Source organism: Stegodyphus dumicola, chromosome 9 (assembly GCF_044657685.1).
Source record: "Stegodyphus dumicola isolate Sdum_Otavi_A_Nest chromosome 9, ASM4465768v1".
Taxonomy (NCBI): Eukaryota; Metazoa; Arthropoda; class Arachnida; order Araneae; family Eresidae; genus Stegodyphus; species Stegodyphus dumicola.
Genome location: NC_140776.1, coordinates 121253137 through 121277687, shown reverse-complemented (window position 1 = coordinate 121277687; position 24551 = coordinate 121253137). Strand labels below are relative to the sequence as shown.

General features: G+C 31.9%; 1 protein-coding gene across 2 annotated transcripts in view; it reads left to right on the top strand.

The window, feature by feature from the left end:
* LOC118203258 (uncharacterized) overlaps window positions 1–24551 on the top strand; it is a 289744-nt gene that overhangs the window by 44531 nt on the left and 220662 nt on the right. The window contains exon 1 of one of the 2 annotated variants that reach the window (XM_035375530.2): window positions 22526–22682. The exons of the other annotated variant lie outside the window; for it this stretch is intronic. Within the exon in view, the coding sequence (XP_035231421.1) occupies window positions 22633–22682 (50 nt within the window). The 5' untranslated portion in view covers window positions 22526–22632. Of the gene's footprint in view, window positions 1–22525; window positions 22683–24551 lie in introns of those variants that run through there. 2 annotated transcript variants of the gene reach the window in all.

The following is a 24551-nucleotide window of genomic DNA, read 5'->3' as shown; positions in this document are numbered from 1 at the left end:
CAATTTTTACAATTAAAATTACAGTTTCTACGCAAAAACAAACAATTCGGCCAGCAGGAAAGAAGGCAGATTTTTCGGTGCACAAAACTAAAAGTTTCCCTTTCGTTCCACTCGGCAAAAATGCATTGAAGGTGCAGAAATATATATATATATATATATATATAGGCTTAGCCGCATTTAAGCAACTTTTAAATTGTGGGTAATTCTACAAATATTGCATGCAGATTAAGTAAGGGCATAAAAACCTTTAACGGAAGATAAGAACAACATAATTAAATCATTTTTAAAGCAAAAAATGCACAATTTACCAACATATAAGAATAAACTTAAAGCATCTATAGTTAATATTTAATTGGAATCAACGCAAGGCAATTCCTCAACAATATTGTTACGTTTTTTCTTCTTCTTACGTACGTACGGGTTCGCGGATTTGGAGTGAATAACGACGACACCTGATGAAGTATCAAAAAACAATTTATTAGCCAGTATTATTCAGGACAAAATGACGTTTCTATAAACACGCTGAAACAATCAGTGACACAGCCGTCAGGCTATAACGGGAGAGACAACTTCACAGTAAAGCACCCGACTCGGGTCAGTCGTTTACGTACACTCGAGACCCTCCGCTATTAGGCTATAACGGTGACAACGGCTTCACGACAGAGCACGAGAGTAAGCTCCCGACTTCGCTCAGTCGTTCTCGGAACTTTACGTACTCTCAAGACTCTCCACGCTATAACTCGCGCTGCACTCGACGATACACTAGCATACAGATCCCAACTCGGTTCGGTCGTTCTCCGAGCTCAACACACTCTAAGATGAAACTCGACGATGCACTAAGAGAATCTCTCGATGCACTCGACAACCAACTCGGCACTAGACTTCGAGACATTCGCTGATTGACTCTTAGGTGACTCGACTAAGCACTGACTGACTGACTGTCAACTCAATTGACTCCGCACTGACTGACTCTCCGCGTACCAGCAGGGTTCATATATCTTTTGGCTTGTGTTCGAGAACATTCTGGGTTAAACCAGTAAGAATTCGTTCCAGAAGGTTCTCCATCCGTCTATGGCATATCGCCAAATATAGCAACCCTGCCTTCCTTTGCCATTCTCGAGCAACCCTAAACTTGCTTTGCGGGAAAGCTAATCTTACCGCGCCTGGACATTTCGTAACAATATTAATAATTGTAACTTTGTGAGGAATTGCCTTTTGATTGCAATTTAATAATTTTAACTTTAGATGCTTTAAGTTTATATATCTGTATATATATAATAATTTATATATGCGATGATTTCCAGCATTCGTGACGAAGCTTGGTATTGTGATGGCTTAGGGGTAAGGCTGAATCTAAATGACGACGCATGATTTAGCTTTCAATTATACATTTTTATTCCATTCGAATGGCAGAATTTAGATTAACTTCTCCAAATTATATATTCAGTAGTAATTTAAACTAAGTACGATGAGTTTTGACTTTCTGCGTCATAACTTTTTCTAACAAAGGAAAGATGGCATAAACAGCAGCGAGGAGCGTAGCGCAAGCGGACAGGAAACTTCTTCTGCGTCGCAAAATGGCGCGAGCTCGTTATTTATACAAGTAGTTACGTAACAGACTAGAGAATTCTGGAAGGTACTGGTCAAGGGGAAAGATCCTAAATTACGGGAAGTTACTTAGAGGTTTGCATAGAGCAAAGCCATCGTATTTTTCAAAATTTACATATATATATATATAAGCAAATTTAAAGTTAATTTAAATTTAAATTTTAAATTATGAAATTTTAATTGCACACAAATAAATGATTAATTATTGCTGCGAACTAATTTACAATATCATTTAAATTCTGAGAGCATATGTAAATTAAGTGCAGGTATCTAAAACCATAAATAAATATATAATATTCCAAAAAAATTAATCCTAATTTTTTTTTTAAGAATTTCTAGGACCAAATTAATTTGCATTACTTGAACAGGCGGGAGACAGATCTTATCAAGGGTAAGTTGCCTCCAAACCTAACTCTTCAATTACTCAATTCGTGTTTCGTCATCCATATAGGCATGGGTATATAGTAAAATTCAAAACCAAAACTAAATCAAATGTAGTGAATTTCTAAAAAATTTACACAAAAGGAATTTTGAGAAATTTAGAAAGCAAACTGACTAAGAATCAAAATAATAATTAAATGTAAATTGCTATTGTAAAAAGTAGAAAACCAAAATAATTTAGAAACCCTTGCCCATTTGAAAATTTCCCCTACACGAATTATGCATGTAAATAAAAAATAAACTATATACAATCTATAAAAAATACTAAAATAATACTAAAAAGCCAAGTAAATAGTAAGTTTTCATTTAATTTGTTTGAGAATATGTTTCTGCTAACTGTATAAATAGAGGGCGCTAATACAAGGTAAAGTTGAGTGTTAAGCTGCTACCTGTGAGATCTATTGTATAAATATATTCAGTAAACTCTTAAGTAATGTAAAATGTGTGTTTCGTGTGCAAAAATGTTTCTAACTGTTAAGCATTGTAAAAATGTGTAAAAAATTGAAAAAATTGCTAATTGTTACGGTTTGTGAAAATAGATGTTGCAAAATACTAAGAATTGTAAAAAATCGAAAAAATGTTTTTGAAATAAAGTTATTTGAAGTAAAATTAATTTAATTTAATTTTAGGTTTGAAAATTTTTTTTAATTAAAAAAAATTAAACTAAGAAATTTTTGTAATAGTCTGAATTTATTAAAACTGAATTTCTACAAGTTTAATCAAAACTTTACTAAATGCTGGCCAAAAGTAAGGAAAATTAGAAAAAGATAAAAAATATTCACTCAATTCGGGCTATAATTGAGTCTTTTGAAAAGAGTTGGCCCTTTATTAGTAAACGGAAAGAATCCAGTATTGCTTAACTATACATTTTTACAAATTAATTAATTAATATTTACAAGTATAATCCATCAATTCTTCAAAATCCTCCATTACCCTCCAGTTAAATATATATAATTTAAAGTAAAGTAGAAAAAACAAACGGTAAAAGACCTATTTGGTCAAAAATTTGCGCATTTTGCTGCAAAATTAAGGAAATTAAAAGATAAATTCTAGTACGCACGCTAAAAAGCTGCTTAAATACTGTGGTTCCGTTATACTTTCGGTGCGGCCGATTGCAGCTAAAAAGGGAGGTGCAGAACTACATGTTATACCAGTCCTCTATACAACATTTCAACGTTCTGAGGCTACTCGTTTCTGAGTTATGCGAGATACAAACATACGTACGTACTTACGTTACAGACGCCAAGAAGAAATCTCTTCTGAATCCATTTTAAATCAGTTTTATAATTCATTTTGGGAAAAAGAGTCCTTTATTCTGTCTATATGTACAGATGTCACGCAAAAACATCGTTAAATTGCATTCTATAGCTATCAAAATGGATATTTTCTTTGAAATATGGTTATCGGAATTTTTCGTGATTACAATACTTCCTTTGCTTCGAAGTACATTACAATACTTCCTTTGCTTCGAAGTACATTACAATACTTCCTTTATTTCGTGCAATACTTCCTTTACTTCGTACTGACTGCATATATTACTTCGTACAAGGAAGTAATATATGCACAAGACTATTAATAACTCTATAACTAGAGTCAATGCCTAAAATGCATTCTAGTGGTCATTTCTGCTAAGAAAGGATATATTTTCTATTAATTTTATTATTATCACTATATATGAAGGTATGTGCATAAATTATCAAAAAATCCCCTTTGTCCCAATTAATTTGCGCACTATAGTATGTATGTGAAGTTTAGATTTATTCCCTTAGCAGTCCTGGGGCTCGCCGCTGTAATCGCAACATTTGTGATGAATGGACATGAAATTTCATTTGGGAAATTTCGGTCTAGAGCACGGCTTCTCAACCAGGGGGCAGTTCTCCTCTAGGGCATTTCATAGTTTCAGGGGAAAAATGCGATCAGCCTTTTATTTCTTTGTTTCGTTTTATTTTATGAATATAAAAAAACTGCTTTTATTCAAGTTCTATATTTTTCTTATTTAATTTATAAAACAGTCGAAAACAATCTAAATTTAAATTAACGTATATGTAATTTTGGAATAAAGGGGGGCAGAATCATCGTGTAACAGTTGTGAAAGGGATGCAGGGAGCAAAAAGTGTTGAGAACGATTGGTCTAGAACTATGAACTATAAATTCCTCCGCCCTCACATAAATCATTTATCAGTAAACATGCTTAAAATTAAGGCATTTTTCTCAAAACTTTTAAAGTTTAAAAAAAAAAAAAAAATCGTAAAAGGTTTGAATTTTAGCATCACAGCAGAGGCTTCTACGTATTAAGGTTTTTTATACTTATCTGAGCTCGCAATTTACCAGTGTGCTCTCGGACTCTCTCCTGCTGACACAACTTTTTTTGTGTTTTTAACTTTATTATTAAACATCGATTTCTTGCCACTTATGCCACATAAAATTCAATAGCAAAATTACATAAATAAAAATAGCATATCTTTAAAATTCCCGCTAGAATGAGAGTTTTTAAAATTTTTTATTAATTAATTATATGCTCCGCTATTAGGCATTACGCAGAAAGGGAGAGATGCCCCGTGGAGTACTTTTCAAAGGAAACTAGCATCCAAGTTGCAAATGGGGGGAAAAACTACGAAAACGCACGTGCATGCAATCCGTTCGCAGTGACGCTGAACTGATTATGAAACACGTTTTCTGAACTAATAATTACACACATTTTCGAAATTTAAAACTTCCTTAAACTACTAAAAGTTGCAAAACTATCTGTGTCTCTGCCAGTCCAACCTGTACAAGTTGCAAAAAGAATAGCTTCTGCTCAATTTTCCACGAATTCAGAATTCGTTAGGCTGCAATTAACAATATAAAAACAAGTACAAAACCTTTCATTGATTTAATATGTCAAAACATGTTGAATAAAATAATTTTGAAACAAACACAAAAACAACGCATAAAATAGTAAAGATAATAGAACTTTGCCACTCTCGATATACCTTGCTTCCTTATTTAGAACATTTTGCAACGGGATACATTAATTTCATTGTAATAAGTTTACTATTCTATGTGTTGTACTTGTGTGAGATTTCAGAATCATTTCCCTAGGCGTGTTTTGGCATTTAAATCCACGAAAGATTTTGTAGCTGTTTTAGGCATTTAGTTGCATGTTAAAGAATTTTGGATTTGTGGAAAATTTATGAAAGTATTTCTGAAACCAATTGAACACTAGTATTAAACAAAACTTATCTAGAACGGCTACTTTCACCGAAGATAAAAATCATTAGGAACTATAGATGATCGTCTAAGAGAGTTCATTTCATTTAATGTTGTTAGTTATTGCATGTTATAGTTTCGAAGTTTTTTAAATATATCATTTATCATATACAGTTTGCGTACTTATTAATGCCATCTTTCTCATCCCAATTTTATATTTCTTTAGGAATAGAAAGTAAAAAAGAGAAAGATAATGTACTTTTTTTTTAAAGGAAAGTAAATTGTATAAGGGAAGAATATAAAATAAGTATAAAAGAATCATTGAAAATTTTTATTCCAAGAAAGAGAGATATCCATTGCTCCCTGTTCGGCATTTTCGAAGCTTTTGGATACGACTGTGATTTTAGTAGAAAATTATTTACGTTCTTTTTAAAAAATAGCAAATCTTGACGTTAACGAACTGCATCAATAATTGGAATTGCTCCTATCTGTCCCACTAGATGGCGCTACAAGAGCATCGATTGCAAATTGAGAAGGATGAAGGACATTTTGTACGATCCTTTTTTCTTCCAAAAATTTAAAACTTTAAAAAATATCCTTTGCGGGTAAATGTCCCAAAATATTTTCTTCTCATCATGGAGAACAATATGAAATTTTACAAGAGAGAGAAAACAATAATTAACCGGTAACAAATTTCAAAAAGTAGTAGCAAAATAACTTCAAAAAGAAACTAAGTATTTCTTAAACCAGTGCTCCGCAACCGGTGTGCCGCGGCACACTGGTGTGCCATGAGTAGGATATATGTGAGCCGCAATCATAAACATGTATTTGACATTTTGCAAGTTTTTATCCTGTATTTAATACACAATGACAATTTTGTTTCCTTAATAATGTCTATTTTAAATGTTTTTATATATTTCACTGTTGTGTGGTTGTGTGTGTGATTGTAAGTGTGTCAGCATTTGAATTTTTTTCGGCACTTCCTTGATAACTCGGAACTCTTTGGTGTGCCACGAAATTCCAGAAAGATTTTTTGTGCGTCGCAGGTGAGAAAAGGTTGCGGAGCACTGTCTTAAACGACCAATTCCAGTGGTCACGGAACCATTAGAACTATAAGGCATTTTCGGGAAACCCCATCCTACCCTTAAAAATATATCTTATAATATTTAAAGGGGACCAATATGTTGTAGGTACTTTATGTAAAGACAGTTACAGAAAAGTATTGTATCTTTTGTTTTATTTCTTATTAAAAAATAAAAAAATGTGAATATAAAGTTAATATAATTTACTCGTTGTAACTCGTGCTCCAAGTGTCATCTACCCTTGCATCATGTTTAGTGACTGGGGTGTGATTGAATTTTCTTTTACATTAACTCTCGAGGTCTAGATCTATTGATGCTGTTCGCAGTCGCATTTCATATTCTGCATTTAATTTGTTTCTATATTTTGTTTTTGTTGACATATACGTTGAGGAAAATTTTTAACTTAAATACTTTGTTCCAGATGTCATTAAAATGTTTATATCTCTCTGCGAGAAACATCTAGGAATTTACCTGAATATGCAATCAAAAATTTAAGAGCTGCTTTTGTTTAACTTTAGATTTTAACGCTGAACCTGTTCATATGTTGATTAGCTGTTCCCTTTCTTTCATTCACAAGCCTCCTGACTCATCGTAATACTCGAACGGATCTTTTCTCCAATCATACCTAGTTTTCTATTCTGGGAAATATTTTGTTATAATTTTCTTCAACTGAAAAATGTGCTCCATTATATAAATTGTAACGCTGTCGTCTAAATGAAGTTCAGTATCCACTGGAAAACTGTTCAGTTTGCAAAACATTGCACTTCATTCTCTTTGACGTATGTCGAATTTTTAGTTTGATTTGCTGAACACCAGGGTGGAACTCCGCGCTGCGCTGTGTTGAACATAAATCAATTGACATCAGTAATCATTTGAATCGATTTTAGTAATAATTTTGAGAACTATTTGTTGTTTAGCATTAATAGCGCTGTTGTTATGTGATCAGAGACTGTGTTACAAAATCAGTCCTATCCCTTTTTCTTTCCTTCTCCGCCCGCCTCAAAAGAACTGATTTGTGTAAGAGAATGGCTTTCAACAGGGTCGTTATTGACCCTCTAGAATTGATGAAATTTTAAAGGAGGTAAAAGATGGTCAAAAGGTCGGCTGAGGATCGACCGGCATAATCAAAATCCTGTTGTTAAACAACAACAACAACAACAACAAAAAAAAAAAAAAAAAAGCGCTTTCAGATTTTATATTATCCCAAAGAGGTTATTTTTTAACGTTTTGTGTGTTGCCGTTATTACCTTAATTTATTAAATATCATGTTCTTCGAACTTACACCATAAAATTCAATTAAACAGCAGTATCACAAAATAATTTTAAAAGAGCGTATCTTTAAAATTGCCGGTACATAGTGTCTCGCGCGCTGGAGATAAAAAGTTTTTTTTTTAAATTTATTTATTTCAAATTTTCGTACAGTGTTGCCATTGTTCGCTTTGAAATCGTTGGATTTGGTAATCAAAAATTCGTTAAAGTTTTACAAAATAATAATAACAACAATAAATAAATTCCAAATTTGGGCTTCCAGATGCCCATATTTGGGTGGAGACGTATGTTATTTAAAATTTGATGGCTGTAGGTACCGTTGTTTTATTACATGCGAGAAAGATGCACACGTTCACGCAGATTCTTCATTATTTAATTTCTTTAAATATAATGCTGGGCTCTAATATTTAGTGGCAACAATTTGAAAAGTAGAACGCCGTTTTTAGTGAACGAACGCAATATTCCAAAACGAAATTAGTAGTCCTTCTGGGAAAATTGCCTCTTTGGGCTAAAAAGGAAAAGAAAAGGGGAAAAAAAAAGATAATAAAAGTGATTATTATTTTTTGATTGTTTTATTGATATAAAGCTAAATCATATAGTAAAAAACAAATTGTAAAACATACAAAGTATAACAATTATTTAATAAGTTTTAAAAATCGATAATATATTTCTTATATATATATATATATATATATATATATATATTTTTTTTTTTTGCTATTAAATGTGTTATAAAAAAGTCATTCGGTCTACGATTTCGCCGAATCCGCCGCATATTGACCACCTCTAATTCTTTGTGGATGATCTGAGGCCTAAGAAGTAACAGAAACAGCGTTAAGAACGGGCGAGATTCGAATTACAGGGAAGTAGAAATTAAGATATCTTACTAGATATTATAACGTGAACATATATTGCTATTTTTTCTTATTATAAGTTCCTTTTAAAGAAATAATATTTTGATAGTTACTTGTAGTTTATCCACGAATACTTTTCATTTGTCATGTTCTTACTTACTATAACTATGTCCTTCGACAGTTAATGATTCACATAATATTCCTCTCCGTTTTCGGATGATAAAATTAGTAAGAAATCTGATATTAAATTATACGCAAATTATGCTGCACTTTATTTAAACTTATGTGGTTTGAAAGTAAGAATCGATCCTCCAGTTCTTTAATAAAGTGGACAGATACATAATTGTTAGAATATAATTTTTTATTAACATCAAATATTGATACAATTCAACAGTCTTACTTGAAATATAAGGATAGAGTAAAATTCCCTTTATTACTCTTTTAAAAAGTGTAAGCCGTTGTTTATCTGTCTATGTGTTTTAAACTATTATGATGTAATAATCAACAAAATGAAAAAAAAAAAAAAAAAAAAAAAACACTAGAAGGGTATTCAAATTTTAATTTACATATGTATAAGAACCTCAAATACAAATTTTTAACATTTTAACCGTTTTTGAGTATCAGAAATAAGACGTCACGACGGAACTAGTCAAATTGGATTTGGGAACGGTCAAAATGGATATTTTCTTTGAAATCTGAAAATCGAATTTTTCTCGATTACAGTTTTTCGTTTGCTTATACAATGACATAAAAATAAAAAAATGTGCATAATTAGATAAGTTCTACATTCTACGACTAACCACTTTCGATTTATGAGAAAATGCATTGTCAATTTCAATAAAAAAAAGAGAGATGTACAACTAGATGGTTATATCAATCCCATACGCAAAATTTTAGTATTCTACTGCTAATCATTTCTGAGTTAATGCGAGATGCATACATACGTCACGAAAAAATTCATTTTGACTCCATTTTACAATCTGGTTTGGAATAAAATGCTTGTTATTGTGTCCGCACATACGGATGTTTGGCAAATATTGTTTAAATGGATGTATCCGTTGAAATTTGAAAACGAAATTTTTCGTCATTACAATACTTTCTTTACTTCATACAAGGAATTATAGGGGGAAATGCGCAAGGAGTATGACTATAATTATTATTTGATTTACTTATTTTGAAAATTTTAATTAGACTGTAGCAGCCAAAAGTTTCACGCCTAGACTACATTTAGAGCTGACACATCAAGTTCCTGACCCAGATAAACGTGGACACTCTAATAAGTCATTAACAGCGGTCTGTAGTTTCGCCTCCATATATCACTGTCATCCAGGGCTGCTGTTGGTAATAGTAAATTGTTTGGGGCAAGTCATTAACGCTACTTTGGGCAAGAGAATGCAGTTTCGGATTGCGCATCGTAATTATATTTCGAGAGCCCGAATGAAATATCGAGTATTATTGTCTCCAGATGATGAGTTTGCGGATAGGCTCTCATCGGGTCCTCATGCATAATGTATAAATCCGACCCTTTCCTTCGATGCTTGCTTGCGAAACCTCGTTTCTTCTGCAGGGGCGTGTTTTGCATAATTTTCAAAAGACAGACAAAGTAATGAGAAAGAGATAGATGGCCAGCGAGAGGAGTCCTGTTTCGCCCGAAAACAAAATGCTGCTGTTTAGATAGCAGTGGCGAATTCCAGGAATTTTGGTGCAGTGCGGTCCTTTTGCGAGGAGCTTTAAATGGCCAAGCAAAGCGTTTAATGGTAGTTCCTGTTGAAGAATTCTGAAGCAGCATCTTTGAGTAGAATATTATTTGAGGATGACAGAAGAAAGATAGATAGAAGAAAGATGACAGAGAGAAAATAATTGCTCCTGGAGAAATGTTTCTTGTTAAGACATGTTTTTCTTCCTATGCTTTTGGGTTATGTTCCATTTTGGGCTTCCTAGTTTAGGTGTTTTTTAAAAAGTTCATTTTAGCCTCCCTTGATGAGATCGCTTGGAACGATCCCCAGTTCACCTTTTCTTTCAAGATCAACATAAAATCCGAAAGCTTGACAGAAGGTCACGTTGCTGTGAAATATGTGTAAAGTGATGTCACAATGACGCTTCGGCTTTTAAACTTAGTTTAGGCACGTCAGCAGTTACGACCATGGTAGGCACGTAACCTACTGTCGGCAGCTGATAAAGCAGACACTTGATAAATATGGACCAAATATGGAAAAAAAAAATTGGCATGTCATTTCACGAAAAGTCTGATTTTGTGTCAAAATACCTATATCAGAATATGCTACATACTATAAATCTAATACATATCCTAAATCGCACTTCCGAGTTATGAAAAACGCAAGTCAATCGGCCCAGTAGGAAAGGGAGATATAGAACTGTATTTTTTTTTTTTTTTTTTTTTTTTTTTTTTTTTTTTTTTTTTTCCCCACGCGTAGTGTACATGAAATGAACTAACAGAATTCTACCAAAAATATTAGATCCAGTGTTTAGAAAACTGGCTCATTATTCTAAAGAATTCTAAGGAAGTTTTCTACGAAAGATCCTCTCGAAGCTTTTGATTATTTAAAAGAATCATAAAATCAACAGTTCTTTTTAATTAAAAAAAAAAAAAGAATTGAATTTTCATTTTTGAATAAAATTGTTTAACCTGAATTTTGAAATGATTTAGGACATGCAGCGGTAGTCGAACTTTCAGAACAGACCTGATTTTTTTAATAAATGATCTTAACTTCATTTTTATTAAAAAAAATATTTAAATAAAAATGCATTTTACATGATAGTTGAGATTAATTAATATTAAGAACCCATTTTTCTTATGAAGAGTAAAATTTTTATAATTTATAGCATAAATTTATTCTTTTAATTAAGTTTTTATGATCTAAATTGATAAAGTTTTTTTGCAAGATTTAATCTATTTTCATGTAAGTAATACTGTATAAAGAGTACTACAAAATGTTGCAAAAATTTTGAAGCTAAAAAACGTTAAGGTAGACAAGGAAAATGCAAAAAAATTCCATCAAAAATTATTCAACTCTTATGAATACAAAAAATGTTTATTTTTGGTGTTTTCTATACATAAAAAATTAAAATTTTGTTTGATTACGGTTTGAAAAAAATTCTAGATTTCTAGAATACCATTTTATAAAGGCTTTGTTAAATTTCTATATGAGTTTATGTAGAATGTTGTTCTGCGAAAGCTTCATAAAATTTCTATAAAATTTTACAGAGAAGAAATTCTGTAGAGGACTTTAAAATCTCTTCTTATAAAGCTCTATGGGAATATATAAAGACTGTATAAAATTTCTGCGCAATTATGTAAAGTAACATTTCTACAAAATTATGTTCCGTGAAAACTTTATAAAATTTCTTTAGAATTTTATAGTGTAGTACTTCTGTAGAAGAGTACCTATAAAATTTTATGGAAATCAATAAAATTTCTGCATGATTTTGAAAAGCAATACTCTATAGAACTATATTCTGTGAAATCTTTTTTAAATTTCTACAGAATTTTATAGAGAAGTATTTTTATGTAATACCTGTGAAGTTCTGTAGGAATTGATGAAGAGTAAAATTTCTATACGATTTTGCAAAGCAACATTTCGATAGAATTGTATTCTGTGAGAGTTTTATAAAACTTCTGTAGAAATTTATTAGAAACTTTTGTACCGGAGATTATCTATAAAATTTTATCAGTTTCCATTAAAAAATTTTCTTGGGGATTATAAGAGTTAATTTAAACTGGAGTGTCCTCAGGCTTCGGGTGTGCGTGGGCACCAACAAGTTGATGTCAACCATATGATGTCCACCGTAGCGGAAGCGATGCGTGTGTCCATCTCTTCCTTCGTACTATCTGTCACTTGATAGCTGGAGCTTCTAATGAAGCGAAGCGAAGCGAGGCGTCTGAGGATGGGGAAAAACGCTTTTTTCTCAGTCATCCCCTACCGCTTATTTGTTTAGCAACATCTGTTCGCTCTCGTCAGTCTTCACTTCTTTTTCTTTCCTTTGGTATTTCCATGTTTCAATAACTTTCTTGTGTTATTTAAACATTCCGTGAAGCGGTTAACATAGCGGTTTTAGTGTAAATATTTATTATGTGATTTTGCTTTATCAATAGCCATAGGCTACCGCTTTATTGAAATAATAAGGCTTTCATAATGCGATTATAAGAATCTTCATTGACTAAGTGTACTGTTTGGTTCATCATCTACAAGCTATTTTTGCTAAGTTTACCTGACAGAAATAAGCTCTCGTGCATAGTGTCCGCCAAAAACATCGCGGAGAAAACAACGCAAGGCGAAAATGCCATTGTACAAAAGTTCGTGGGAGAAAAGAAAGTAAAGAGAAAATATGGCAGTCAGTTCTGGTATCGTGGTACAAAATATCGTCGTCGAAAATAAAGCGGTTCAAAAGCTTCGCTGTTTAAAAACATCGTTGTCGAAAATAAAGTATCGTGGTAAAAAATAAAGCATGACGATAACATCACACACATGCGTTTTCAGGTTTTAATAGTTGTAAATACATGTTCGCATTATGATTTGCGAGCGCAAGAAGGAAAGAGGGATTCTTTTACATATTTCATATTTTTAAACGAACTAATAAATTTTTGCAAAAAAAAAAATAAGAAGGAAACTTAAACATTTAAAAATTGAAAATGAGTAGAAAATTAATGCAACTTATAGAATAATAATAGAATTTTAAATTTACATAGTTAATTTACTAAGGTCATTAATAAATTAACCTTTTTTTTATAAAGTTTTACTGATAATTTTTTTTATGAAAAATACAGTTTAAAACTGCGTAGAAAAAGGAAGATAAATAACTGCATGAGTTACCTCTATAAAATTTCCTTAGTTAATTATCAAATTATTTTCTTTCACATTTGTTAATCTGATATTTTTCTAGTGAAAATGATATTTTGTTTTCTTTCCGTTTATTCTTAAAGTGTAAACATTTTCATGTACAGCATACGATCAATTTTTTTGGATGTAGATTTGTTATTCAGTTACATTATATTGTTACGAAATGTTATGGCGCGGTGAGATGGCTTCCCCTCAAAGCAGTTTTAGGGTTGCCATAAAATTGCAAGAGAAGGCAGGGTTGCCACATTTGGCGAGAAATCGCTCATTTGGCGATAAAATTGGCAATATACCATGGACGGTTGGAGAACCTTCTGGAATGAATTCTTACCGGTTTAGTCCAGAATGTTCCCGAACACAAGCCGAAAGCTATATAAACCGTGCTGGTCTGCAGTCAGGAAGAGTGTGTCTCTCATCGAGAGTGTGTGAGCCTCGTCTAGCGAGTCAATCCCTGCGGAGTCGATCCAGTTGACAGCCGGGTAACGAGTGCCGAGTGGGTCGTCGAGTCCACTGAAGGAGTCTGTTAGTGTTTCGCGGTTAGTGCATCGTCAAGAGAGCGTGTTGAGCTCCGGGAAAGATTGAACCGAAGAGTCAGGAGCTGTACTCGTGTGTCGTCGAGTGCATCGCGAGTTGTAGCGTGGAGAGTCTCGAGAGTACGTGGAGTTCCGAGAACGACCAAGCAGAGTTGGGTGCTTTGCAGGAAGCTGTCTCCACCGTGATAGCCTGATAACCTGAAGGCTGTGTCGCTGATCATGTCAGCGTGTTTATAGTAGTTCATCGACGACTGTAAAAAGTGTTATTAGAGCTGCCCTGATTAACATTGGCTAAATAAAGTGTGTTTCGATACTTCATAAAGTGTCGTCGTTATTCACTCCAAATCTACACGAACCCCGTACGAACGTGAAGGAAGAAAATAACGTAACAACTGGTGTCAGAAGAATAGAAAAGAGAAAAACGTAACAATATGTCAGTATGTGATTTGAAAAACGCATGTGTTAGATGTTATCGTCATGCGATAATTTCTGGGTACTTTATTTTTTACCAGGATAGTTTCGGCGACGATGTTTTTAAACTGCGAAGTTTTTTAACCGCTTTATTTTCGACTACGATATTTTGTACGATGGTGTTTTAGAGCGGTTTCTTATTATATATGTAAGATAAAAAAATATAAATAATTAATAATTTTAATTATTACTTTCCCTTCCTAGAATCTAAACTGCGTCATTTGAAAAACTAACCCACGTTATGTCATGAACAATGCTGTGGGCTCTTTTCCAGTCACCGTTCAAAATTTAAACTAAAGATTTCAACTGTATAAATATGCTTTGCTGAAATACAGTGACTTTTCTACTATCGCTTTTTTTCTGAACCTCGGCTTACATAGATTGCTGCTTGCTGTTTCTCTTACCTGAAAGCTATTAAAATGTACATGTTCTGGAAATAGCCACGATTAGAGAACCAGATGGACTGTGGCCGCAAATGTCAGTTGAAATAAAAATGAATATTTAATCTGCCTCGGCTGCCACATTTGCCCTCCATTATGGATCAACGTCTTAACATGTAATTTCAAATATTGGTAAAGAAATCTATATTTCTTACATCTAGTTAATCAACTTGGTTGAAGGCTTCAAGCACTTTTCCCTTGATAAGTCCTGTTTGAAGCTTTAAACAGGGAAACATTTATTGTGCATGTTTTTCAATTTTTCTGTAGGTTAGATAGGATTTATCACATTTTTTAAATTTTGATTTGCCACTAATTTTACACGGAGTTTCAGGAATTTGATAGGATACACAAATGTGTTTACGACTTTTTCTAGGTTTCAAACCTCCTTTTTCATTTAAATTCAATTTTTAAATCTACAACAACATATAATATTCCACACACACACACACACACATATATATATATATGTAAGGTAAAAAAATGTGTAAATGATATACTATATTTAAAGAAAAAGTGTCGGCTTTGGATTTTTAATACGTTGGCATGATTTACAAAAGCAAGTTCTAAATTAATACTTGAAAAATATCAGAAACTAGTTTAATTTGGAACTCTCTTTTGTTGTTCAATTTTAATATTTTGCACTCGACAAGGTTTTGTATTCTTTTCTTTATCGGAAAATTCCATAGTTCAAGATGAAATCCAAGTATGCGAGATGATAAAATGGGTAAAGAAAACGTTTTATTCTATTAAAAATAAATATTGATATCGTTATCATTTCACCACAGGAGTGATTGAGAAGGAAACCGGTATGAATGATTGCATTTTGGGCATGTAAATTTTATTCACTTAAACACTTTCATTTACTGATAATAAGATTGTAAATTTGCGAATTAAACTTTCATTTTCGAAAACGTTGTACCAAATGGAATTATATAGCATATGAGACTAAAGAGAATACTATGAAAAATCTAGTTTCGTAAAGAAACTCTTTTATTTTAATAATTCCTGTGTTTTTGCTTAACAGAATTGTTAATAATGAAATTAAAAATATTTAACATTCAGTATTATTAGCTCATCCTTAGATGAAAATTTTTAGCATTATTAGTTCCACAATTAATTAAGATGAATATAAAATTGAATATAATTATATTAGTACTAGTAAAACTTTGTAAGTAAAATATAGAAACTATACTAGTACAGTTTTATATATTAGCATAGTAAAATATTATGCATTATTATATATTAGTATTATATAACTATATATCTGTAGTAGTTCTGAAATATTATGCATATTATATACTGCAGAATGTTAAAATGAAAAAAAAAAAACCGTAGTAGTAGTAATACAATGTATCTTTTTTAATACATTGAAGCATATAATCATTGTATCTGAATATTAAAAGACCAGAGCCAGGACAAGAGTGAGGCAAGTGAGGCACTCGTCTAGCAATTCACTTACGGCAAGTGAGGCACTTTACTCGCCTTTGATGAACCGCTGGAAGAGACGCCAAAATTGTTATGCGAAATCGAAAATTGCGTTAATAATGTTTTTCAACTTGTCAGTATTGTTATTATTACGGGAAATAGCTTCATCCAACTTAAATTAATAAAACAAGGCGCAAAACCTCCTTTTTTTTTTTTTTTTTTTTTTTTTTTAAGAACAAATATAAACGTTATTGTCGATTTTGGCTTCGATAAGCAAGAAAAAAACCTCAAAATTAATTCTGTGCGTTTAGTAGCACTCCAATGTTATTTCCTATTTATCATATAAGATTTTTTAATATTTTCATTTGAAAATTATAAATAATTAGGTACATTATTTTTCTGAATTTATAAAGCTACGATTAACAAGTACTTCGAGAATTGTGGTGTAATTATGCTATAAAAATTATGATATTTTCATTTAATACAATTACTTTAGTACAAGTTTAGCTAATTTGATTATGTGTGGGGGCGCGCATTTACCTTTTCGCTTCAGATGAAAAAATGTACTCTTTTAAAAACGGTGCTTTTATTAAAAAAAAAAAAAAAAAAAAAAAAAAAATGTGTTTTGCTACTGAAAAGAAAGGGCTGTGAAATACTTAATAGTGAAATAATAATAATGAAAACTGAATCTTATCCGCATCTAGATCAGTGGCCTCAAACTGAAATTGCACGCAGCCGTAATCTTCAATCTAAAAATAGCTGAGAGGCCAGATTTTTTTTTTTTTAACAAAATAAAAATTTTTAGAATCAAAATAAAAAATATTTCAACTTAATTTTGAATTTCTCTTATTAAATATTTATCAAAGAGTAATAACTAAGCAATAATAATCCAAAAGGAAAATTCCAAATTAATATTTATTTTTTGCTTGAAGTCTAACGGTTCTAATCTACAAGAAACTTCTATTGATTAACACTTTGTTAACTCAAATATATGGACAGCTAAATGTTAAATTTTCAGACTGACTCTACATTCAAATAATTTAAATAAGTTAAATTAATCATTAAATATTACATTACTTATATCATTAAATATTACTTTACATTACACTAAAGATAATAAATTATGATAGCTTTTTAAGTTTTCAGGGAAACTTTCTAAGTGAGACTGAACTTGCAAATAAATAATGAAAATCTCATCTCTTTCTCTTATGGGTTACATTTTTCTTCGATACATAAATAAAAATACATATGTAAATAATTATGAAATGTAAATAATTATGAAGAAATTTCTTGCTGCAGCTTGACACTAGTGTTTCTATTCTGAAAAAGTTTGTAACCTTGGAAAAAATATTGCTCGAAATTAGCTTTATCGCAGATTGTAGATACTGTTATGAAATGCCCAGATTCGGTAAGATAGCTTCCCCGCAAAGCGAGGTTAGGGTTTCCAGAAAGTGACAAGGAAAGGAAGGAATGACATATTTAGCGCGACATCGCTCATTTGGTGACATCTGGCGACAAAATTGGCGATATGTAATAGGCGGAGCGAGAATATTCTAGAACGAATTCTTACCGGTTTTCCCGAGAATGTTCTGGAAGGCAGGTCAAAAGCTATATATAACCCTGCCTGTTTGTGAAGTAAGAGCGTAGTAGAGTTCGGTAGCAGAGTACTAGAGTTAAGAGATTAGCTTGAGAGCGACCGAACCGAACCGAGAGCTGTACTTTTAGTGCTTTGCCGTGAAGCTATCGTCGCGGTTTAGGCTGGAGGCTGTGTTGCTGATTGTTTCAGCTGTTTATCGTAGTTTTTCGACGACTGTAAACTTGTGTTTTCAACTGTGCTGAGTAATGCTGGCGAATAAATTGTATTTTGATTCTTCATCAAGTGTTGTCATCAATCACTTCAAATACACGAATTCGCAGAACGCAACATTACTCATCTGTCGATCGGGTTCTTTCTTATTAATTTTCGATTATGAAAAGTGATTCTTCTTGGTGCACATCGTAACTGAACGTATTTATATTTTCAAAGAAAAATAATGGGTAATAATCAAAGTTAACCCTCTGGAGGTTTCGAGAAAGATAAGGTATTGTTTCCTAAAGCGTCAGCAGCTTTGTCAACAAACTTTTGAAAAGTGTGGAACGTTTCTTTCACTGAATGCACCGAAAGCGTTATGTACTTTTAATAAAATTAAATATACAATAAAATTATAAAAAAAGTTCATATCATACAAACTGGTTAATTAACATAAAACAAAATCTGAAAGCTTTCAGATTTTACATTACGACCAAAGGTACTTTTTCTAACCTTTTATGTGTTACCTTTATTTATTAAATGTTCTTTGCACTTAAACCATAAAAATTTAGTTCAACAGCAATATCGCAAAATAATTTTAAAGTAAGCATATCTTTAGAATTGCTGATACGCAGTCTCGCGCGCTGGAGATAAAAATAGTTTTTCCGGTACAGTTTTGCCATTGCTCGCTTTGAAATCGTTGAGTTTGTTAATCAAAAATTCGTTGAAATGTTACAGAATATGAAACCGATAATGAAACAAATTTCAAATTCCAAATTAGGGCTTCCATATTCGGTGAAAATGTAAACATGTAAAAATTCTGCAGTTGCATATAAAAATCTAAATTTAATTTATTTTGTGTCACTTCTTCATCGTTCGAAAGGGGAAGTGATTCTAACTATAAGTTACTATCAAATGAAGTCTGTAAAAATTCAAAGTAAGCTATTTAATGATTATTAATTATTGAACTTGCCAGCAAACCGTTTATAAAAACTTACTATTACTGAAAAAATCGGAATATCCACTATAGTCTGTTACTCAAGAAAAGGTACTTCAGGGTCATGTTTCGTCTCTCAGTTTGCCTTGTAACCATAGTAACGATAGCTGCGGCGATGGTCGAATCCCTTATTGCTTTTTTTCCCCACTTCATTTCCTTTTAGTGTGTTCGCCTTGTGAAAAGCGAACAAATGAAAGCTGTCTTGAACTACAATCTTAGCGGAGAAAATACGTTCTGTACAGTAATGACGACACGCGCTACGCAAATGATTGGAGCATAGATTATAGTTAAAGCAACAGATTATAGTTAAAGTAAAATGATAAGATTTTCCTAAAGCCAGTGCGATATAATTCAGTTTCGGTGATTAAGAGTAAAGCAACATCTTAATATTTCAAACAATTAATATGTTCCAGAGCCTCTTAATGCATGGGCCCTCTGGGGACTTGGCACTTGCGCAAGGGCCCCCATGCTAATCCATTTACATTACATTTCTGCGAATGATTTTCGTATTAGGGCCCACAGCCCGCTGGTTTACCCAAGGGCCCATAGTACTGTTAAGATGGGACTGTCTGTATCTAAAATAAAACCGTTAAGTGGTGATAGGATTTTGTAATAACAGATTGTAATCATTTCTTTATATATCTGATTTAAATTTTGTTCTTAAGGTAAAATATTGTTGCGAGCTACGGAATCGTTGATACTCCTTTAAATAACATACCCAGATACGTAAGCAAAGAGAAGAAAATGCACAGTTTAGTACAATTAATAGCACGCACAGAAAAATAATAGCTGGAAATAACTCAAGGAGAGCACGAATATTTAGCGATTCCTCCTTAGAACACAAAATATATCGTCAAATGGTCCTAATTCCTGCTAACCCCTAAATCTCACAGCTAATTCTTAACTGAACTCCCTAGTTTTCTGACCCGTATTCAGAGTAGCATGGGCTGTGGAACCTTACGGAAGAATTCTGGCTTCGAAAGTGGGTTTTCGCGAAGCTTCCAGAGAATCGCCAATTTGGCGAAAAATTTCCAAATGTTGCCAAGGCGCATCAGGAAAGACATTACCTATGTCTCGCCTTTTAACTTAGCCATTTGTATAATTCCAGTGCTGTTGCACTCTTAATTAAAAAATCTGCAACTCTATATAAAATATAAATTTAAATACAAGACGTGACCATAAGTCAGATTAAACACAAAATGAACCCAAACGTTGTCAACCTAAAAGCTATAAATAAATAAAATACATAAGTAAAACACCACAGCAATGCAGAAAAACAAATACACAATCAGAAAGGATTCCAAGATTTACAACAATATATATTACCTTAAGAACGAAATCAAAACTATGCAAAAGGTGTATACATTTTTGACATTCTTCTGTAGCCTCAACGGCCTGTTAGTCTCTAAAAGGGATTTTGCGTTGTTCTTTTCATTCGAGTCTGTTATCATTTGCGAAAACGTAAGATATTATTCTTTTAAATTTAATCTGTCTGTTAGAAATTAATAAACTATACTATTTAAGAGCAGTTTTTAAAAATATTTTTATTATTTTTTAATGTTATTAATTTAAATAAAAATGTAATTAATTCATGGTATATCTAATTAAAAACATTAGCTATTTTTACAGAATTACATTACGTATTTTTTCACTTTTTAAATATACAGAAGATCTGTAGCGTTTCCATGTTAGTCGGAATCCATATGCTTCTAATATCCTCTAAAACAGGGGTTCTCAACCGGTGGTACCCAAGAGAAAAATAGGTGGTACGCAAAGAAAAAATATTTTTAACTATTCAGTTGTATAATATCGTGAAGAAAAAGAAAAACTGATAGAAATTTCCTGTGATCGAACTCGAAATGAAGATTTCAAAAATGATACACTTGTTAACTTTTGTTTGAACCGAAAAATAACTTAAAAGGCATTTAAGCTATTAAATTTTTATTGCCTTTTTGCACAACTTATTTGTGTAAACAAGGATTTTCTTTCATGTTATATTTAAAAATTAAATACAGAGCAAAATTAAAAGTGGATCCTAATATGCGGTTAAAACTAAGTGAAATAGACCAGACACAAAGAAGTTTGTCTTTCTTTAAAAACCTAAATTTCGCACTAAATTTTAGAATTAAAATATTATAACTTTAATTTTGATGATAAAAATGGCAACCCATTTTTAATCTAATATATTTTTATGTATGCATATTTAATACGAATAGCCAATAGGTTGTGCAAATGGCAAAATATATTTATTTTTAATATTTGTATTGAGAAATTGAGAAATAATCATTGTAAAATATAGCGGTGGTACTTAAGTTTTTCAGTTTTTATTTAGACGGTACGCGTTAGTTGAAAGGTTGAGAACCACTGCTCTAAAATTGTTCGCTATAAACCTGGGACGTATCTGCTGATAAACTGTATAAACTTTAAAGGAGCCCTTTTGGACAAACGTTAAAATCTGGAGCCTTTTAAATTTTTAATTTGATCCACGCCTCACTGTGTACACCCTAATTTGATGTTTTTTGATTGAAAGATTTATTTTTATTATGTTTATTTTTAAAAGAGCTTTATATTTCATTTCATTATTTACTTATTAGCTCAAAAGGGCTATTAGTCTCGAAACGCGATTTTGCATTATTTCATTTTAATGTGTCGTTTTTCTTTTCATTCGAGTTTGTTGCCAAATGACAAAATGCTGATCTTATGGCATCTTATAGATTTAATCTGTTTGCTATCTTTGACCCAATTAAACTATTCAAAAGCAATCGGATGCAATTCGTAAGAATATTATTTTTTTTACATTTTAATCGGGTTGATTTAAATAAGAATATATTTATTTCATGATATACCCAATTAAAAACATTCAGTATATTTATAGAATTACGTTATATATATTTTCGCTTTTTAAATATACAGAAGATAGGTAACCTTCCCATGTTGTACTGAATGCCTGTTCATCTTAGAGCATATTTCTTCCGTCGGTCTACCACCTGGGCCATCTCTATCGATAATCTTTGAGGATAAATCATATTAAACTTTAAAAGAGACTTTCGGGCCTATCTTAAAATGCGAACCCATTCAGATTTTTTGTTTATTCATTTATTTTTATTTATTTTTTATTAATTTATTGCCTTTTCCCTAAAAAAGGAGATATATACCAGAAACTGAGTGTGGGTGGGTCATCTCAATCTTATCACTAACATTAGAGTTCTTTATTCTGCTCGGAAAAGTGCACGAGAGAGCCACCAACCTGTCTGTGCTGAATTTGCTAAATCGTATCAGATCTTACCTCCAAACCTTCACAATACGTCTAATTTCTTTTTCTTTCTTCTTTCGAAATTTTCTATTCAGGTTGTTGGGTCGAAATACCATTCTTCGTCACATCCTTCAACTTCCTCCTCCTTTAAAAAAATAAATAGCATAAAAATAAATAAATTAAAAAAAAAAAAAAGATGAAAGATAGCTTATCTCGTGTCGCTGGGAGAGCGGATCTCAGCGATACAGATTTCCTCCCAACTACGATAGCATCGGACCCGAATATGAAATCAATTTCTGTACACGCCTGTTAGCGTTGCGAAAAAGAGTCAGCATCTGCAGACGCCGACAGACTGATATCTAAGATACCTAGGCTGCATTTAGTCCCGTTTCGATTGGCTAACGACATGATACTAATTGAAGAAAATGACTCCCCTTAAAGGCAGACGATTTGAGAGCTCATTCGTGTCAAATAGGTATGTATGTATTTGCAATAAAGGCTGAGTTAAGAAGTAGCACATAATAGCCCTAATTTTACCAGTATTGTGGTTTCAACTTTTTTTTTCTAGTTCAATGCATATTGACTGTAAGGCTAAAATTATCAAGGTTTATTATCACTAAAAAGGAAATTAAAAAAAAAAATGGATAATTAAGAAAATGTTTTCAACTCGTAATCGCATTGTATTGTTTATTTTTTAAATATGAAAAATTGACAAATTTTTAAACAACACCCGCAATTTCTTTTTTCTTTTTAAGGCTCAAAAGCGCTCTTAATCTCGAAACACCATTTTGCAGCATTTCATTTTTCATTCCACTCTATTACCATTCGGAAAAATATAGGATATATTTATCTTTCACATTTAATCTGTCTGCTACTAATGAACAAAATGATCTTTTTACAAAAAACAATTTAGTCACAATTCTTGAGAATATTATTTTTTTTTTTACTTTTGAAGCTGATTCAATTAAATTCAATGCATTGAATTCATGATACCGATAATTAAAAACATTGAGTATTTTCATAGAATTACATTATATATATATTTTTACTTTTCAGATATATACTGTGACTTTTCCATGTTAGTCTAAATGTATATTAATCTAGTTTTAATATTTTGCTCTTCAAACTGGGCCATCTCTATTAATAATTTCTACTGATAAACCTTATTGAACTTTAAAAGAGCGCTTCTGGGCATTTTTTTAGCTCCAAATGGGCTATTAGTCTCGAAGCGGGATTTTGCGTCGAATCATTATAAATTCATCATATCACTTTTGATTCGAATCTGTTGCCATTCGGCAAAATGTAAAATATTTATTTTTCATATTGAATTTGTCTTCTGCGGATTAACAAACTAAATTATTTGAAAACAATAGATGCAGTTCTTAAGAACATTTGTTTTTGCTTTTGAATAAGATTGATTTAAGTCATAAAAAGGCTTTTTTAGAGTCATTAGGCTGTTTTTGAAGCAAGAGATGCGAAAAATGTGCAGTGTCCTCGCCAAGACTCGAACCCTGGGCCTGTCGAATATGCACCGAGTGTGCTACCGTTACACCGCGAAGTCATGCTGAAGGGAGAAAGAAATTCCCTTATAATTTATGATTAAAAGTATTCAGTGTTTTCATAGAATGACATTATATATTTTTATTATTTATTTATATTTTATAAAGTTTTAACTTGAATTTTTGATTAATATAAAATCAACGAATTAAAAGCGAATAGTGGCAACGCTGTTCGGAATAAAACTTTTTTATCTTCAGAGCGTGAAACTGTCTATCGAGAAGTCTAAAGATGAAATATTTTTGTGATTTTGCTGTCGAATTAAATTTTAAATGGCGCAAGTGCGAAGACCATGATGAAAGTCAAATTTTGTAAAATTCGATTGACAGCGAAATTACAAAATATTTAAAAACAGCATATCTTTGAAAGTCTCGCGCGCTGGAGATAACAATGTTTTTTTCCCGTGCAATGTCGCCTCTGCCCATTTTGAATTTGTTCAGTTTCTTAAAAAATTCGTTAAAGTTTGAAACAGATGGAACAGATATGAAATGTGAAATATTATATGCAGTTGCATTTCATATTCTGCATTTAATATCAATACAGCCAGACTTCAACAGTTTGTATAAAAAAAAGTGCAAGCACACTCTCACTAAATATAATGCGAGGGTAAGCGACACCTGGAGCATGCGTTAATGCTTAATGAGCAAATTACATTAATATTTTGTTACTTTTCTTTATTTATGTGAACGTAAAATACCTAAAGCATACTGATCTATTTCAAATATTATTTTAAGATATATTTTTCTAAGGATGGAATGAGATTTCTTGCAAAACCTTATAGTTCTAA